The 18,329-nt window shown below is 45.1% G+C and overlaps 2 protein-coding genes and 14 non-coding genes across 16 annotated transcripts; 14 read left to right on the top strand and 2 right to left on the bottom strand.

The window, feature by feature from the left end:
* The first annotated feature begins 912 nt into the window (after positions 1–912).
* Positions 913–983, top strand: trnaa-ugc. The gene has a single exon. It is a non-coding gene; the product is annotated as a tRNA-Ala (tRNA).
* Positions 984–1,310: 327 nt separating this feature from the next.
* Positions 1,311–1,382, top strand: trnad-guc. Its single transcript has one exon. It is a non-coding gene; the product is annotated as a tRNA-Asp (tRNA).
* Positions 1,383–1,879: 497 nt separating this feature from the next.
* Positions 1,880–1,961, top strand: trnas-aga. Its single transcript has one exon. It is a non-coding gene; the product is annotated as a tRNA-Ser (tRNA).
* Positions 1,962–2,255: 294 nt separating this feature from the next.
* trnag-ucc lies at positions 2,256–2,327 on the top strand. Its single transcript has one exon. It is a non-coding gene; the product is annotated as a tRNA-Gly (tRNA).
* Positions 2,328–3,254: 927 nt separating this feature from the next.
* trnaa-ugc lies at positions 3,255–3,326 on the top strand. The gene has a single exon. It is a non-coding gene; the product is annotated as a tRNA-Ala (tRNA).
* An 895-nt stretch (positions 3,327–4,221) lies between these two features.
* trnas-aga lies at positions 4,222–4,303 on the top strand. The gene has a single exon. It is a non-coding gene; the product is annotated as a tRNA-Ser (tRNA).
* A 303-nt stretch (positions 4,304–4,606) lies between these two features.
* Positions 4,607–4,678, top strand: trnag-ucc. Its single transcript has one exon. It is a non-coding gene; the product is annotated as a tRNA-Gly (tRNA).
* A 730-nt stretch (positions 4,679–5,408) lies between these two features.
* Positions 5,409–5,482, top strand: trnat-agu. Its single transcript has one exon. It is a non-coding gene; the product is annotated as a tRNA-Thr (tRNA).
* Positions 5,483–5,718: 236 nt separating this feature from the next.
* On the top strand, positions 5,719–5,791 carry trnat-ugu. Its single transcript has one exon. It is a non-coding gene; the product is annotated as a tRNA-Thr (tRNA).
* Positions 5,792–7,294: 1,503 nt separating this feature from the next.
* On the bottom strand, positions 7,295–12,285 carry LOC119497938. Its single transcript, XM_037786377.1, has 6 exons — positions 11,903–12,285; positions 11,678–11,788; positions 11,436–11,513; positions 10,218–11,328; positions 8,825–9,981; positions 7,295–8,510 (listed from the first exon to the last, which is right to left on the bottom strand). The coding sequence occupies exons 1-6, from the start codon at positions 11,982–11,984 to the stop codon at positions 7,447–7,449; spliced, it is 3,603 nt and encodes a 1,200-aa protein (XP_037642305.1). The 5' UTR covers positions 11,985–12,285; the 3' UTR covers positions 7,295–7,446.
* A 163-nt stretch (positions 12,286–12,448) lies between these two features.
* On the bottom strand, positions 12,449–14,303 carry LOC119498879. Its single transcript, XM_037787980.1, has 3 exons — positions 13,008–14,303; positions 12,743–12,818; positions 12,449–12,608 (listed from the first exon to the last, which is right to left on the bottom strand). Exons 1-3 carry the CDS (start codon positions 13,726–13,728, stop codon positions 12,449–12,451), a joined length of 957 nt encoding a protein of 318 aa, XP_037643908.1. The 5' UTR covers positions 13,729–14,303.
* Positions 14,304–15,892: 1,589 nt separating this feature from the next.
* Positions 15,893–15,974, top strand: trnas-aga. Its single transcript has one exon. It is a non-coding gene; the product is annotated as a tRNA-Ser (tRNA).
* A 304-nt stretch (positions 15,975–16,278) lies between these two features.
* On the top strand, positions 16,279–16,350 carry trnag-ucc. The gene has a single exon. It is a non-coding gene; the product is annotated as a tRNA-Gly (tRNA).
* Positions 16,351–17,080: 730 nt separating this feature from the next.
* On the top strand, positions 17,081–17,154 carry trnat-agu. Its single transcript has one exon. It is a non-coding gene; the product is annotated as a tRNA-Thr (tRNA).
* A 236-nt stretch (positions 17,155–17,390) lies between these two features.
* trnat-ugu lies at positions 17,391–17,463 on the top strand. Its single transcript has one exon. It is a non-coding gene; the product is annotated as a tRNA-Thr (tRNA).
* A 378-nt stretch (positions 17,464–17,841) lies between these two features.
* trnad-guc lies at positions 17,842–17,913 on the top strand. Its single transcript has one exon. It is a non-coding gene; the product is annotated as a tRNA-Asp (tRNA).
* The last annotated feature ends 416 nt before the right edge of the window (positions 17,914–18,329 follow it).

Below are 18,329 nucleotides of genomic sequence, written 5' to 3'. Positions count from 1 at the left end.
CACTGGCAGTATACTGTTGTTTGGTATTGTTGTTAGAAAATAAGCAGTAAAGCTGGGGACACACCAAGCCGACATCAAAAATCCAGCGGCAACGAAAGCCGCCTGTTGCGTCGCCTCGCGTCACCTTTGTTTTGGCCGACAAGTTGCACTTGAACACACCGCAAAGACTACAGCCGACGGCCAGTTAGCACGTACGTTCTGTGCCTGCCTGAGATGAAATAACTCAGCAGGTCGCGGTAGTGTGTGCTTGTCATTCAAAAAGGGAAACCGGAAGACCGAGGACGGCGGATATACAAGCCTTTATTATGATACGGACATAAAATAAAGCAGTTGCCGACCACATAGCTGTATTCCAGATGGCCATGTCGTTGTGAAAATATCCGTGTATTGGAATGATCAGGTGAGATCAAGAAGAAAAATGGGAAGAGCCCTCTGTGTTTTTCCTCTTGACTTTCCTCGTTGGCTTGCTTTCCCTCACGTCCTTTTCTCTTCTAGTGCACTGATTTGTTTAAGCTGAACCAAAGGCTGAACTGCCAATGAGAGTGATTTCTCTCACCGACGGGCGGCACCACCGATTCAACATGCTTAATTGGCCGAAAAACCTCCAACGCGGGCAGACTAGAGTCGACTAGAGTGTGCGGGACACACCGGAAAAAACAGTCCGACGGACGCTCATCGACGGCCGGCCGACGGCTCGGTGTGCCAGGGCCTTAAGGCAGCATATGTCCTACTTTTCCACTATGATTGCTGGTATAGTTGTGCAAGCACTCTACCCGGTTTGATTTACGGCCATCGCAGTTGCATTTCGCAGGTTTTAAAGCAGCGTACCAGATTAACCGTAAGTGTTTTAGTCAGATTTCTTCTTTTATTCAGGTGTCTGGAATAAATTGTCAAACATTCCCAAAAACCACGGGGGATGTAGCTCAGTGGTAGAGCGCATGCTTTGCATGTATGAGGCCCCGGGTTCAATCCCGGCATCTCCAATAGCTATTATTACCACAATAAAAGGGAGACTCTTGGGGAGTAGGGCACGTCAGTATGTGGATAGCTATGTTCACACTACAAGACTTTCAAAGTCATCCCATATCTATACTGCGAAACTTGCTGTTTTGACATGCAGTAAGTTCCTACTGTGACCCCAGATTTCCCCTCAACCCGTGTCTTGCGCTCTCATTGGCTGTAGCTTCTGGCAGGAGTCCCCGACGGGTCTAGATATTTAGCATGCTAGATATCTGGAATGTGTCTGCGAGGCATCGGCAAGCCTCTCGGCTCGCCTCTTGGTTGACGTGCCAAAAGCAGGGATGAAGCAGTCCTCGTTAGTATAGTGGACAGTATCTCCGCTTGTCACGCGGAAGACCGGGGTTCGATTCCCCGACGGGGAGGCTAGCGTCTTCTACCAGCTGCTTATTATTCACCAAGAAAGACAAAAGTTGTTACTTCACAGCAGAATGGAGAATTCGCAATTAGTCCATGAAATGTGATATTCATACCATATGTCGATTTCCGGGAGGCTACGGAGAAGGACTTTCCTTTGGCATCGTGGAAGTTCTGTCAAACTGTTAGACGACTCAGGAAAGGAGAGCAGGGTTTGGCTCAGGCTTCGTTCAGCAGGGGAGGAGAACTGCTGACCCTGACTGAGGATATTGTCGAGCGGCGGAAAGGGAAGCGGAAAATCAGGGCGAAATTTGTGCAGTGCGAACCAGCTATAAGGAGAACTGAAAAGATCAAGCACTGATAGCGCAAAGCAAAGAATGCACCGACTATCACAAAGGCAAGAAAAGCAAGTGGACGTTTAACTGAACAAGTACAAGTTGTTCTTCTCAGCAATTGGGAAAGTTCAGAACATTTTTGCAAATTGGTATTTACGTTTGTTTTACAGGTTGTCGTGGCCGAGTGGTTAAGGCGATGGACTAGAAATCCATTGGGGTCTCCCCGCGCAGGTTCGAATCCTGCCGACAACGAAAGACACTTTTCGACAGCGGGAGCCCACCAATGATACTTGGTTACTTGGAAACTAGGTGCAACTTAGAAAAAAACATCAGTAACAAAGTGATTCTTTGACAGTAATTGTTGATTGAGTAGACTAGATTGTGTGTGGGCCTTAAGATTGGCCTTCAATCAAACCCAATTTTGATACAATATCAAAAATAAGCAAGTAGAGGGGACAGTCCCATGCATTTTTTAAATGCAGGGCTCGCTTCAGTCTCGATGCCCAGAAAAATTGGCGAATTTGGCGGGAAGACCTTTTTTGCGAAGCGATGGTGGTATAGTGGTGAGCATAGCTGCCTTCCAAGCAGTTGACCTGGGTTCGATTCCCAGCCATCGCAGTCCTTCTCTTCTTCCACTGTCAGTATACTGTTGTTTGGTATTGTTGTTAGAAAGTAAGCAGTAAAGCTGGGGACACACCAAGCCGACATCAAAAATCCAGCGGCAACGAAAGCCGCCTGTTGCGTCGCCTCGCGTCACCTTTGTTTTGGCCGACAAGTTGCACTTGAACACACCGCAAAGACTACAGCCGACGGCCAGTTAGCACGTACGTTCTGTGCCTGCCTGAGATGAAATAACTCAGCAGGTCGCGGTAGTGTGTGCTTGTCATTCAAAAAGGGAAACCGAAAGACCGAGGACGGCGGATATACAAGCCTTTATTATGATACGGACATAAAATAAAGCAGTTGCCGACCACATAGCTGTATTCCAGATGGCCATGTCGTTGTGAAAATATCCGTGTATTGGAATGATCAGGTGAGATCAAGAAGAAAAATGGGAAGAGCCCTCTGTGTTTTTCCTCTTGACTTTCCTCGTTGGCTTGCTTTCCCTCACGTCCTTTTCTCTTCTAGTGCACTGATTTGTTTAAGCTGAACCAAAGGCTGAACTGCCAATGAGAGTGATTTCTCTCACCGACGGGCGGCACCACCGATTCAACATGCTTAATTGGCCGAAAAACCTCCAACGCGGGCAGACTAGAGTCGACTAGAGTGTGCGGGACACACCGGAAAAAACAGTCCGACGGACGCTCATCGACGGCCGGCCGACGGCTCGGTGTGCCAGGGCCTTAAGGCAGCATATGTCCTACTTTTCCACTGTGATTGCTGGTATAGTCGTGCAAGCACTCTACCCGGTTTGATTTACGGCCATCGCAGTTGCATTTCGCAGGTTTTAAAGCAGCGTACCAGATTAACCGTAAGTGTTTTAGTCAGATTTCTTCTTTTATTCAGGTGTCTGGAATAAATTGTCAAACATTCCCAAAAACCACGGGGGATGTAGCTCAGTGGTAGAGCGCATGCTTTGCATGTATGAGGCCCCGGGTTCAATCCCCGGCATCTCCAGTAGCTATTATTACCACAATAAAAGGGAGACTCTTGGGGAGTAGGGCACGTCAGTATGTGGATAGCTATGTTCACACTACAAGACTTTCAAAGTCATCCCATATCTATACTGCGAAACTTGCTGTTTTGACATGCAGTAAGTTCCTACTGTGACCCCAGATTTCCCCTCAACCCGTGTCTTGCGCTCTCATTGGCTGTAGCTTCTGGCAGGAGTCCCCGACGGGTCTAGATATTTAGCATGCTAGATATCTGGAATGTGTCTGCGAGGCATCGGCAAGCCTCTCGGCTCGCCTCTTGGTTGACGTGCCAAAAGCAGGGATGAAGCAGTCCTCGTTAGTATAGTGGACAGTATCTCCGCTTGTCACGCGGAAGACCGGGTTCGATTCCCCGACGGGGAGGCTAGCGTCTTCTACCAGCTGCTTATTATTCACCAAGAAAGACAAAAGTTGTTACTTCACAGCAGAATGCAGAATTCACAATTAGTCCATGAAATGTGATATTCATACCATATGTCGATTTCCGGGAGGCTACGGAGAAGGACTTTCCTTTGGCATCGTGGAAGTTCTGTCAAACTGTTAGACGACTCAGGAAAGGAGAGCAGGGTTTGGCTCAGGCTTCGTTCAGCAGGGGAGGAGAACTGCTGACCCTGACTGAGGATATTGTCGAGCGGCGGAAAGGGAAGCGGAAAATCAGGGCGAAATTTGTGCAGTGCGAACTAGCTATAAGGAGAACTGAAAAGATCAAGCACTGATAGCGCAAAGCAAAGAATGCACCGACTATCACAAAGGCAAGAAAAGCAAGTGGACGTTTAACTGAACAAGTACAAGTTGTTCTTCTCAGCAATTGGGAAAGTTCAGAACATTTTTGCAAATTGGTATTTACATTTGTTTTACAGGTTGTCGTGGCCGAGTGGTTAAGGCGATGGACTAGAAATCCATTGGGGTCTCCCCGCGCAGGTTCGAATCCTGCCGACAACGAAAGACACTTTTCGACAGCGGGAGCCCACCAATGATACTTGTTTACTTGGAAACTAGGTGCAACTTAGAAAAAAACATCAGTATCAAAGCAAACAAAGTCATTCTTTGATAGTAATTGTTGATTGAGTAGACTAGATTGTGTGTGGGCCTTAAGATTGGCCTTCAATCAAACCCAATTTTGATACAATATCAAAAATAAGTAAGTAGAGGCGACGGTCCCATGCATTTTTTAAATGCAGGGCTCGCTTCAGTCTCGATGCCCAGAAAAATTGGCGAATTTGGCGGGAAGACCTTTTTTGCGAAGCGATGGTGGTATAGTGGTGAGCATAGCTGCCTTCCAAGCAGTTGACCTGGGTTCGATTCCCAGCCATCGCAGTCCTTCTCTTCTTCCACTGACAGTATACTGTTGTTTGGTATTGTTGTTAGAAAGTAAGCAGTAAAGCTGGAGACACACCAAGCCGTCATCAAAAATCCAGCGGCAACGAAAGCCGCCTGTTGCGTCGCCTCGCGTCACCTTTGTTTTGGCCGTCAAGTTGCACTTGAACACACCGCAAAGACTACAGCCGACGGCCAGTTAGCACGTACGTTCTGTGCCTGCCTGAGATGAAATAACTCTCCCTACCAGCAGGTCGCGGTAGTGTGTGCTTGTCATTCAAAAAGGGAAACCGGAAGACCGAGGACGGCGGATATACAAGGCTTTATTATGATACGGACATAAAATAAAGCAGTTGCCGACCACATAGCTTTACTCCAGATGGCCATGTCGTTGTGAAAATATCCGTGTATTGGAATGATCAGGTGAGATCAAGAAGAAAAATGGGAAGAGCCCTCTGTGTTTTTCCTCTCGACTTTCCTCGTTGGCTTGCTTTCCCTCACGTCCTTTTCTCTTCTAGTGCACTGATTTGTTTAAGCTGAACCAAAGGCTGAACTGCCAATGAGAGTGATTTCTCTCACCGACGGGCGGCACCACCGATTCAACATGCTTAATTGGCCAGAAAAAATACATTTGCAACGCCGAGTTTTTAAGTGCTTAAAATCCAGGATAGGTTACGTCCATGTTTACTAGTTTGTTGTGTTTGTGCAATAGGGAGCAGCATCTGGTGGAGGTGCTGTGGCTTAGTTGGTTAAGGTGCCTGTCTAGTAAACAGGAGATCCTGGGTTCAAATCCCAGCAGTGCCTGGTTGTTGCAGAAATGAGCTCTTAAATGAAGTCTGTCATGTTTATCTCTGCCAACTCAATATCAAGGGGTTTAGTTTAGGCTGGAAAACTCGGTAGTTAAGTTTAGAGAAAGACTGGTTCCGGTTAAAAGTTGACTGTTGTGATGAGGAAACAGAGAGCTCCAGTGTTGAACTCTTTTTTACATTTTGGATATGAATGCAGCTTTGATGTGAGAGAAGAAGACAGCAAGAAACAGTGGCACTGTGGCTTAGTGGTTAAAATGCCTGTCTTGTAAGCAGGAGATCTTGGGTTCAAACCCCAACAGTGCCTCACACAGAACAGCATTCTGTGGACTTTATAAGTAGAAGAGTTCTTCAGGACAAGATGTGACTTTTTTCTGGAAAAACATTGTCTCATTTGGAAACAATGGAAGAGAGAACGGAATGAACACCAACAAGAGGAGGTGCGTTAGTACTATAGTCTGGAAGTTATGGTTTGAGAGGGAAGGGGGATTCTGCTCCTGAGTTTTTGCTGCGGAGCTGAAGGTCGCGGGTTTCATTCCCACCTGAGGCAAGGATGGAGAAATGTGTCAAGGTAATGGATAAATGGTAAAGGTAAGCGGGGTACACCCTGGAATGTGTCTGCGAGGCATCGGCAAGCCTCTCGGCTCACCTCTTGGTTGACGTGCCAAAAGCAGGGATGAAGCAGTCCTCGTTAGTATAGTGGACAGTATCTCCGCTTGTCACGCGGAGGCAAGTCGCGTATAGGTGGCATACACTGACAGCCAATGAAATTGCAGACTTATTAACGCTGTCCAGGGTGCTGAAAACGCCGCTCTGGTCCAGCAGTTTTCTCCTGAATATTTCAGAATAATTATCTGGAGCAGGTTCGAATCCCACTTGGTACAAAGTCTGTGATACATTGTCAAAGATAATGAGCTATTTGGGAATCAAGAAATGTGAGCCTTAGTTTGTTATTTACTTCTTCTGATTATCATTAGGTAAGTCGCGTTTAGGTGGCATACACTGACAGCCAATGAAATTGCAGACTTATTAACGCTGTCCAAGGTGCTGAAAACGCAGCTCTGGTCCAGCAGTTTTCTCCTGAATATTTAAGAATGATTATCTGGAGCTGGTTCGAATCCCACTTGGTACAAAGTCTGTGATACATTATCAAAGATAATGAGCTATTTGGGAATCAAGTTTGTTATTTACTTCTTCTGATTATCATTAGATTAGACTAGTCTGGTTATATCAAGTTCTTGACTTACTTAAAGCTATTAACCAATTATATTACAGAGTTTTCTTCCTATGTGTAACATTTAAACTGCAATTACTTAATTACTTCAATTAGAGACTTTACTGTTCACTATAAATTATTAATTTATTAATGAGACATGTAGACATTAGTGAATGAAATGTATTTATCAACCACAACTGTAACAGTAAATATTCAACAGAGCCCATATTGCAAGGTCACACATATATCACACAAAAATGTAAGGTAAAGTAAATATAATATTGTATATAATAAATGTAATAATTATTTACATGAGCAAAATATACAGTATATACAGTGGAAACCGGTTACAGTGATCACGGTTGCATTGATAAACCGCTTATATGGGGCAGTGGTGGCCCTCCCTCATTACCACCACTGAGGTGCCCTTGAGCAAGGCCCCCCCAACCGCTCCAGTGGAGTTGCTCAGTGACCAGCAGATCAGACTGTGGTTGTACTGGGCAGCTTCCAGGTGTGAATGTGTAACTGTGTGAATGTGATCAGGGCGTTCCTGAAAAAGAGAGCATTGCCCTCAGTGAACCTCCCCCTGAATAAAATAAAGGTAAAAACAAATAAATAAAATATGGATCAAAAAGCTTGGGACAGAATCATTCCTATGCAAACGCTGTTTAAATAATCTGCTTATAGTGATCAATTTGACCCGGACAGACGTGATCACATGGTAAAACACTCCCCCTCGCTGTCTCTCATTTTCCCCTTTCAACTTCCCATCTCTTTTTTTCTCTCTCATAAAAAGCAGACACCTGGAACTCCTTCCAGGTCATCTCCTTCTCCATGCCCTGATCTTTGTAGAGGGAAAAGACTTTAGCAGGGCAGTAAATGTACTTCCCTGCTATTCCAGGGAATCCAGTGTGAATGTGAGGACTGTTTGGGCCCTGTTTCAGTTCCATCTTACAGAACCGACACTTGCGACCTGTCTGTGGGGAGTCAGTCCTTTTCCTCTTCTGCTGTCCTCGCTCCTCCACCCTTTTTTTTGTGGCGTCCAGTTCCTGCTGGAAGAACTTTGTAGCTGCAAAGTCTTGAAAGGGCATTTTGGGGTTTGTCAGACCTTCAGCACCATAAGCCTTGAAAACTTTAGTGGAGCAGTAGAAATATCTGACAGGACCTTGCTGGAAGAAGAAGTGGATGGAAGAACCATCATTCTCATACCTCGACTTTGGCTGGCCACAGGAAAGACATGTTTTTGTGTGTGCCTTCTTTTGCTGTGGTTGTTGTTGCTGAGGCTGGTGTTGGTGCTGCTGTTGGATTTCCATTATGTTATGAACAATTTTCTCAATTGATGCTTGCGTTAGAGGTGTGGCAAGGGTCTGAACAGGTGGAGGTGGGTTAAAAACTGCAACAGGCATGGTAACAACCGGCACAGTGGTAGTCTCACTGCCCTCTGACAGAGAGTGCCAGAGTTCCTGCCTCTCTTGCAGTTTTTCGGGGCTGGTGTTTAAAGAGGAGCTGGTGTTTAATAATTTACTGAGGTGCTTTACGTACTGTGAAATATGTAGTTTGGTAGTTGGGTGGAGCATGCTGTTTGGGTCTGTACAGGTGTTGTGAACTAGAGCAGCATAGTCCTGGTCCACAAGCTTGAGCATGTCCTTCTGCCCACGGTGTTTGTTCAGCAGGTTGTCAATAACCTGCTTCATAGGGGCTGGCCAGCGCTTGTGGTCCAACACAAATACCCTCCCACCAGTCTTCACAGGTCCAGTGCGAGCTCCAGTTGGGGAGGACAGCAGGGGCAGAGATGGCGGAGATGTGGTTTCTATAAAAATAAAAGACGGAGTACAATAAATCATTCTGGCACACAGAAGGGGGAAAACCCCAATTCATACACTTGCATGGGTGAAAACATTTTATACTTTGTCAGATTTTTTAGATAATGGCTCATGGCTGACTGGTATGTTTATGTAAAAGTAGATTCATTAACACATCAAATAAGGCCCTCATATTGTCTCATCTCTAAGAAAAGAAAGATGCAACACATCTATTAAGGTATTTACTAAATAAATATGATTGAAATCCAGTTACTGATGCTGAAGTTTTGTCAAGTACTTTGTCTGTCTGTCAAATGTTTACCTGGCTCTGTCTGAGGCTCGGGAGTTGTACTTGGAGTCACTTCTGGTTTTACAGCAAGGTCAGCAGGAGGGCATGCAGCAAACTGAAACAGCTTCTGTGGTGCCATGGAGGATGACTGAAGAGGCTCAGACTGGGCAGTGAGCTGGCTGCTTTGCGGAGGTGGATTCCGGTCTGTGGTAGAGTCGGTCTTGCTCCTGTGCTTGTCCCAGTCTAGAGGAACTGGGCGGCAACCAGGCTCAACATACTCCAGGCCAAACTTCTCTCCAGTGTCTCTGTTAGAGAGTTGAAAAGCAGGATATTTCACGTGCCCCAACACCCGTTCAGAGACTGCATTGAGCTCTGCCATCAACGCTGGATCAAAGACAGCTGGGAGGTGGACACCTGGCTGCTTCAAGTCCACCAGACGCTGGTAATTCCACCGCGCCACCCCTGTCATCCCCTGTGCCTGAAACAGCTCTGTGGAGACACGTGTTCCAGTGACCCACTGAGCCTGGTGGAAATGGTATCCCTCCTGCTGGGATGTGCCTCTGATGGGGATCCAAACAGGAACTCTAGCACCTTCACCCTTCACATGATTCAGCTGCACTGTTCCTCCATGCCTGTACAAGATCCCACCCTCCACCTCAGGATCACTCAGGCAACCTCGCAGGATGTGCACACGCTGAATCCGCCATGTCTTCAGCATAGAGGGCTTGAAGAGAGGAGCACCATTTGGATCACACGTGAGGTGAAAGTGCTGGAAAACTCCCTCGACTCTCTTGATGAGCTCCTCAGGCAGTGGAATTCTGGTCCTGCAGTGCTCGCGAGTGTGTGGCTTTGTTGGGTTGGCAGGCTGAATTCCACAGAAGGCATAGGCGTCTTTAAGCCTCTGCAGGTCTTCCTGGTCCACCACAGAAAAGGCTGCAGACAGAAACTGGGCAAAAGAGCTGTACAGAGGATGGTGCTCTGACACACACTCCCGGAGAAACCGCCTCAGACAGTGGAACAAGTCCAGCTTGATGGTCATGTTTGTATTGAAGTCTGATCGTGATGCACAGACGTTCAGCAGGTTACCAGAAGTGGCCTCAGCAACAATGGCATCAGTTGTCCTCCAAGCATCCCAGTTCAGATGCTCTCCTGCACAAGATTCTGCCACCTTAAACGCTGCACAGCAATCCCTGAAAGAAAGAATGGAGACAAATATAGCCATGAATGTTAAAGCAGTCATATCAATCACTATGTGCAGTCCAGTGTATTCACTCATGACAATATAATTATTCCTATGAGCTAAATGAATGCAAAGGGATTTTCTTTCATCAAACTGGAAATATGAAATATGAAAAGCAATGTAAGTTGTGATTATGAGCTGTTCATGTCACCAATAATAGAAAAAAAAATATTGATGATAACGTACCTGTCTACCCACTGGTATTGTGCCTTCTCTAGGCCTGCAGTGCTGTAGCGGTGTGCTAGTCCCTCGTACAGGGGCTTGAGGGACTTCTCTGTCTCAGACTGCACCATCACCCATGAAAGGATCATCCAGTTCTCATTCATGACCGCATACGATGACATGGTCCCGGATGAAAAGGTGACCTTTCTGGCAACTTTCCGTGTGTGGTCTGAGCGGAACGCCTGTCCAAAGGTGCCCTGCAGAAAGTTTTTGATGGCATCTTCCTGGTGTTGATACTCATGCAGCAGGCAGTCAGTCAGGTAGTGTGCAGACACAGAGATCCCGTTCCAGCCATCTGAATCCCCGTAGTCCCCGAAGGGAGCTGGCTTGGTTTCCTGTCTTATGAACTGAGTGATGGTTCTTTGGTCATACCTCCCTGCCTCGCCATCCATGGTGTTTTGGCAGCTGAGGAGGTAGGCCAGGTGAGCACGTTCGTATTTCAGGTGCATCATCTCCATGATCTGCTTTGTCATGTCGGTGGGTGAGTTACCTGTGCGTCTGAGCTCGTCCATGACCGATTTACAGATGGCCTTTTTGTAGGTCAGTATTGCTGGCAACAGGTTTGTGAACCTCTTTGGAAGCTTTTCCAGCCACAGTGGGTTGTCAGCATACCACCTCTTCCGGCAAACTTTGCAGCACAGCCTGGATGACAACAGGTAGTACTGTCCAGTGATGCCAACAATCACACGAGGCCTACCAACACCTGCAGAGGTAACTTGAGGCTGAGCACAACCTTCAATACATGGCAGAGTGTCGTTGTTCCTCAGCCTCGCCATCAAGTTGTCATTCTCTGGCTTCCATATGAAAAAGGGATGGAGCTGAAAGTACTTTGGGGATGGAAGATCAGAGATGCTGTCAATTAATTCTGGCTGGGGAGGGAGACGCCACAGTGACAGCATCTTCATGGGGTTGCGCACAGGAATGGAGCCTGGCCAGAGACCCAGGGATTCCAGCTCTGTCTTCATCCAGATCCTCTGCTGCTGTGAACAGTTCCACTGACTGACATCATGGTCATAGCCAGGAAGCTGTGGAGGAGGACAGCTGGGGACAGCTGATGGCCTGGGTAATGGCTGACCTGGTCAGGCAAGAAGAAAGACATAGCAAATTATTAAGATTGTGTGTTGACTTGATTCTATCTCTTTGACACGCACACAGCCAAATCAAGAACATTCAAATACTTACTTTGAGCTCTTGGCGGTTGCAGCGGCGGTTGAATGGGCTCTGCAGACGTCTCAGGAGAAATCGGAAGTGCCTCTGACACTATATAGAATATTAAACATTTCATTATTATTCACAGTAAGATAAATAAAAAACTTGACTATGACATTGTGCACCAGTATCTGATTTACATCAATGAGAACAGTTCCGATGGACACTACATATGGATATTTTTAAGATGCAAATACAGTTAAAATAATACACACCTGGAACAGTGACAGTTGTCTCTGTTGGCAAGGGTCCTGGTGTTTCTGGCATCAGGAACATCAGCTCCTGAGGAAGGGGCACAGGTCTCTTTACCATCGGCAGAGCAGGGGCTGCAAGGAGATAAGGACCACAAAAAGTAATCAATTATTGGTTTATAACAGACATAATCAGAGGGAATATGACAGAAAGGTTTAAATGGATAAAAAGAAATATAATGCATTTACCATCTACTTGTGAACCCGTCAGTTCAGTTGGTGTGGACAGTGTAGCAGATGGTACTACAACAGAAAAAATCTTGTCAGTCATTTATATTTTGACAATATAAAAAAAACTGGTGTTAGTAAAGGCATACATTATCCATCTTTTACTTCACCTGCTTATCTCAGCCTTATATAGTTAAACAGACTGTTTGTTACATTAAAGTATAAAGAATTTCATTCATACACATGCAGTTTAGTTCTGTATGGATAAATATTTAGTAGTCAGTCATTACAATTTAGCCTAAGCAGGGGAAGCAACATGGCACACTGCAAACACATGCATACAAGTGTTAGTAACCACAGCAGTCCTATATGTATATATATATATATATATATATATACATATATATATATATATATATGTATATATATATATATATATATATATTCATCATATAAGTCTAAAAACTGGAATAAAGAGTGCTACTTACCCTCGCCATGACTGGAATCAATTCATAGTCACTAGGACAACAAGTTGAACAGCAAAACACAAACATGACCAGAACATGGTCAACATGAGAAGGAACGGTTTATGTCATGCTTCGGTTTGGGATAAGAATTCATGGTCCCAGAGTCTCTGTCGACGACAGGACGTTTTTGTTTGGTTAAGAACCTCTTTCTGTTCCCGAAGCCTGTCGTCTGGCAGTTGATGCTGATGGTGCAGAAACAGCTGTAAAACACAAACAAAAACAATTAAATATAAACTATATAGAATACACAATTAATATTAAACAGGCTGAACTGTAAATTATTTTGAATCTTCAGGCAGTAGAAACAAACCAATATAAGACAACAAATGTTTACTCACAGCTCTGCACATGTTGCTTGGAAGGACAGATACCCAGCATCGCTCTCTCCAGCTCTTCATCTTCATCCATCACTGTGATGCAAACAGACAAGAATTAGAATGTACTAAAAATATGGCTTTACTGTACTTAGGATAGTATGAATAAAATCACCACTGAAATAATGGAAGACGAAGTTTACTCCCTTTGGTGTACTAAAATACACTGGATACCATGACAGCATATACATTTTTTTGACAAAACAAATGGAAAACAAGACCCACCCATGGCTTCAGCAGGGGCCTGTGAGGCATGTGTCACCAGAGAGGAGCCAGAGGGGGAGGGCAGCTTCTTCTGCAGGTACACTTGTAGTTTGTGCATCTTTGTTCCTGGAGCACAGCTTTTCCTCATAATAAAGGCTGCATAGCCATCATCCCTGCTGTCCCAAATCTCTCTCCAGGTGCTTTTGGCACGAGAGCCAAAACCAACCAGCTGGTCATCCTCTGATGCTGCTGCTGCTGCTGTCACAACTGGCTTTTGTTTCTCATAATTGAGAAGAGACTGGATTTCTTGAAAGCTGAGGGCATAGCTCACAAATGACAGCAGGCTGTCCTTGCTGTGCCCCCCTGCCATGAACACTCCTGCAGTCTCCTCCTTTTGCTGGTTCTTGATTAGGTAGATGGTATACCCAATGTCATTTTCAAGGAGCCAGCGGAAGGACTTCCCTTTATATTTCCCAAACTGCAGGATGTATTCTCCAGCCACCTCAGTTTTATCTGAAGCATCCCCTCCTCTTAAAATGATCACAGACAGTGCATTTTTCCTGACCAGCTCCTCCTTCACGGGTGCAGACTTGTCCTGTAGAGAGGGGTTGTCTTTAAGGAGTTTGGCTGCATCCGTTGGATCCTGACGGAGATATCCAAGTGGTCCCTTGCGGAATGTGACACTCATTCTCCCAGGGAAAAAAACAGTTTTCTGCATTTTACCTGTAATGAAGAAAAGCATATTGATCTATTAATATGTTATAGACAGGCATTGTTTTCATAACAAATGTTAATAGTGAGGGTCTCAAGGGAGAGCAGGAATTAGGAGGTTCACATCTCAGCTCTAGCCCCTTTACTGTCTACATATTCTCACTGTATTTATCAGGGTTTTGAAGAAAAAAAAATGATATCAAATACCTTTACTTTAATATTACCTTTACTACTTTGTATAGTACCTTGATTAAGTGCCTGCCTTTGTGTATGTCTTAACGATGAGCTCTGGTTGTTGAGGCAGACTATTTACACTTCAAAGATAGACCCCCCCCCATGGGTTAAATGCTTTGAACTACCCATGGGAAAGAACTTGAAGGTGAAGGGAGCTCAGCCCCTCCACCCCCAACCAGTGATTCTGACTCAAGTAACACTGAAGTGTGAAGTGTCTTATCCAGCAACGCCCTGCATTCAATTCACCTTTCCTATCCCAAACAGACATGCATTAGACTATATTTGATATATTCTGCTTTTGACAAGCTCAGACAAACGTGGCCTATTTAGTATTTTGAAAATTGTAATATGGTATAGAAGCATATAATAAGTGTTAAAATTAGGCATGAATAGTACGTTGTACACAACATGACAAAGTATGAAAAACCCTCAGAGACATTGGTTCTCAATTAATAAACAATATTCTGGTGTTCTCTCATTTTAACAGGTGGAAGAAGTACTCTGATCTTGTACTTCAGTGATAGTACTGATACCATACTCTGCTACAAGTAAAAGTCCTGCATTAAAAACCTTAAGTATAAGTACATGCTGTGACAACAGCAACGTTATACAACGGAGACTGAAAGTAGTCGACGTAGCGTTAAGTGCAAACACGACGACTTTATGATTCATATGAAGCTTGTTCATTTATCATTCTGTCAATGTGTGTATGTAAAGTAACGTTAGTGTGTCCAGAGTAACGTTATATCTAACCTTACTGCTGATGTAAGCTGCTGATATACCGTAGTTAACGCTACATTAGACATTAATGTTAACTAACAACGTGATGCTTTCAACCTAAGGAATGTTAAGTTTCGTTAGCTTGTAATTCATCCGAATATACCGCAGCAGCTCGACACAATAAACTGAGGAAACACGGCTAATGATAACTTTATAGCGTCCACACAAGCAAGAACGCGTCACACAGCGCCAGGATACATTATAATAACATGTTGGTTCATTGTTAATAATGTTACGTTAGCTTGTAATTCATCCGAAAGTACCGCGGCGACACAATAAACGGGAGAAACACGGCTAACGTTAACTTTATAGCGCTCACACAAGCAAGAACACGTCAGACAGCGCCAGGATACATTATAGTAACATGTTGGTAATCTTTATTTATCTAAATATAACTCACCGTTTGGCGTAATGTCCACACAGCGTAGCTCAAGCTCAAGTCGATGTGAAGTGTAGATCATCCAGACCAACAGTGACAGAGTGGCGAAGGAAACAACAACTCCTCTCCTCGGAAAAAGGGTGCCAAACAAACAATAGCGGCCAAAGATATATTGCATCCGTAGTGGTTCAGCACTACCATAGAGAATGAATGGAAACGTGTTTAGGGCGCTTTAGCTAAAGAATCCCCGGGTGCCGCGCGGAAGACCGGGGTTCGATTCCCCGACGGGGAGGCTAGCGTCTTCTACCACCTGCTTATTATTCACCAAGAAAGACAAAAGTTGTTACTTCACAGCAGAATGGAGAATTCACAATTAGTCCATGAAATGTGATATTCATACCATATGTTGATTTCCGGGAGGCTACGGAGAAGGACTTTCCTTTGGCATCGTGGAAGTTCTGGCAAACTGTTAGACGACTCAGGAAAGGAGAGCAGGGTTTGGCTCAGGCTTCGTTCAGCAGGGGAGGAGAACTGCTGACCCTGACTGAGGATATTGTCGAGCGGCGGAAAGGGGAGTGGAAAATCAGGGCGAAATTTGTGCAGTGCGAACTAGCTATAAGGAGAACTGAAAAGATCAAGCACTGATAGCGCAAAGCAAAGAATGCACCGACTATCACAAAGGCAAGAAAAGCAAGTGGACGTTTAACTGAACAAGTATGTTACATTGATATGCCCTGTTCTTCTCAGCAATTGGGAAAGTTCAGAACATTTTTGCAAATTGGTATTAACCATTGTTTTACAGGTTGTCGTGGCCGAGTGGTTAAGGCGATGGACTAGAAATCCATTGGGGTCTCCCCGCGCAGGTTCGAATCCTGCCGACAACGAAAGACACTTTTCGGCAGCGGGAGCCCACCAATGATACTTGGTTACTTGGAAACTAGGTGCAACTTAGAAAAAAACATCAGTATCAAAGCAAACAAAGTCATTCTTTGATAGTAATTGTTGATTGAGTAGACTAGATTGTGTGTGGGCCTTAAGATTGGCCTTCAATCAAACCCAATTTTGATACAATATCAAAAATAAGTAAGTAGAGGCGACGGTCCCATGCATTTTTTAAATGCAGGGCTCGCTTCAGTCTCGATGCCCAGAAAAAATTGGCGAATTTGGCGGGAAGACCTTTTTTGCGAAGCGATGGTGGTATAGTGGTGAGCATAGCTGCCTTCCAAGCAGTTGACCTGGGTTCGATTCCCAGCCATCGCAGTCCTTCTCTTCTTCCACTGACAGTATACTGTTGTTTGGTATTGTTGTTAGAAAGTAAGCAGTAAAGCTGGAGACACACCAAGCCGTCATCAAAAATCCAGCGGCAACGAAAGCCGCCTGTTGCGTCGCCTCGCGTCACCTTTGTTTTGGCCGTCAAGTTGCACTTGAACACACCGCAAAGACTACAGCCGACGGCCAGTTAGCACGTACGTTCTGTGCCTGCCTGAGATGAAATAACTCTCCCTACCAGCAGGTCGCGGTAGTGTGTGCTTGTCATTCAAAAAGGGAAACCGGAAGACCGAGGACGGCGGATATACAAGCCTTTATTATGATACGGACATAAAATAAAGCAGTTGCCGACCACATAGCTTTACTCCAGATGGCCATGTCGTTGTGAAAATATCCGTGTATTGGAATGATCAGGTGAGATCAAGAAGAAAAATGGGAAGAGCCCTCTGTGTTTTTCCTCTCGACTTTCCTCGTTGGCTTGCTTTCCCTCACGTCCTTTTCTCTTCTAGTGCACTGATTTGTTTAAGCTGAACCAAAGGCTGAACTGCCAATGAGAGTGATTTCTCTCACCGACGGGCGGCACCACCGATTCAACATGCTTAATTGGCCAGAAAAAATACATTTGCAACGCCGAGTTTTTAAGTGCTTAAAATCCAGGATAGGTTACGTCCATGTTTACTAGTTTGTTGTGTTTGTGCAATAGGGAGCAGCATCTGGAGGAGGTGCTGTGGCTTAGTTGGTTAAGGTGCCTGTCTAGTAAACAGGAGATCCTGGGTTCAAATCCCAGCAGTGCCTGGTTGTTGCAGAAATGAGCTCTTAAATGAAGTCTGTCATGTTTATCTCTGCCAACTCAATATCAAGGGGTTTAGTTTAGGCTGGAAAACTCGGTAGTTAAGTTTAGAGAAAGACTGGTTCCGGTTAAAAGTTGACTGTTGTGATGAGGAAACAGAGAGCTCCAGTGTTGAACTCTTTTTTACATTTTGGATATGAATGCAGCTTTGATGTGAGAGAAGAAGACAGCAAGAAACAGTGGCGCTGTGGCTTAGTGGTTAAAATGCCTGTCTTGTAAGCAGGAGATCTTGGGTTCAAACCCCAACAGTGCCTCACACAGAACAGCATTCTGTGGACTTTATAAGTAGAAGAGTTCTTCAGGACAAGATGTGACTTTTTTCTGGAAAAACATTGTCTCATTTGGAAACAATGGAAGAGAGAACGGAATGAACACCAACAAGAGGAGGTGCGTTAGTACTATAGTCTGGAAGTTATGGTTTGAGAGGGAAGGGGGATTCTGCTCCTGAGTTTTTGCTGCGGAGCTGAAGGTCGCGGGTTTCATTCCCACCTGAGGCAAGGATGGAGAAATGTGTCAAGGTAATGGATAAATGGTAAAGGTAAGCGGGGTACACCCTGGAATGTGTCTGCGAGGCATCGGCAAGCCTCTCGGCTCACCTCTTGGTTGACGTGCCAAAAGCAGGGATGAAGCAGTCCTCGTTAGTATAGTGGACAGTATCTCCGCTTGTCACGCGGAAGACCGGGGTTCGATTCCCCGACGGGGAGGCTAGCGTCTTCTACCACCTGCTTATTATTCACCAAGAAAGACAAAAGTTGTTACTTCACAGCAGAATGGAGAATTCACAATTAGTCCATGAAATGTGATATTCATACCATATGTTGATTTCCGGGAGGCTACGGAGAAGGACTTTCCTTTGGCATCGTGGAAGTTCTGGCAAACTGTTAGACGACTCAGGAAAGGAGAGCAGGGTTTGGCTCAGGCTTCGTTCAGCAGGGGAGGAGAACTGCTGACCCTGACTGAGGATATTGTCGAGCGGCGGAAAGGGGAGTGGAAAATCAGGGCGAAATTTGTGCAGTGCGAACTAGCTATAAGGAGAACTGAAAAGATCAAGCACTGATAGCGCAAAGCAAAGAATGCACCGACTATCACAAAGGCAAGAAAAGCAAGTGGACGTTTAACT

The sequence above is a fragment of the Sebastes umbrosus genome, chromosome 12 (assembly GCF_015220745.1).
Source record: "Sebastes umbrosus isolate fSebUmb1 chromosome 12, fSebUmb1.pri, whole genome shotgun sequence".
Classification (NCBI taxonomy): domain Eukaryota; kingdom Metazoa; phylum Chordata; class Actinopteri; order Perciformes; family Sebastidae; genus Sebastes; species Sebastes umbrosus.
Note: the sequence above shows the minus strand (reverse complement) of the source record. Positions and strands in the feature narration are given on the sequence as shown.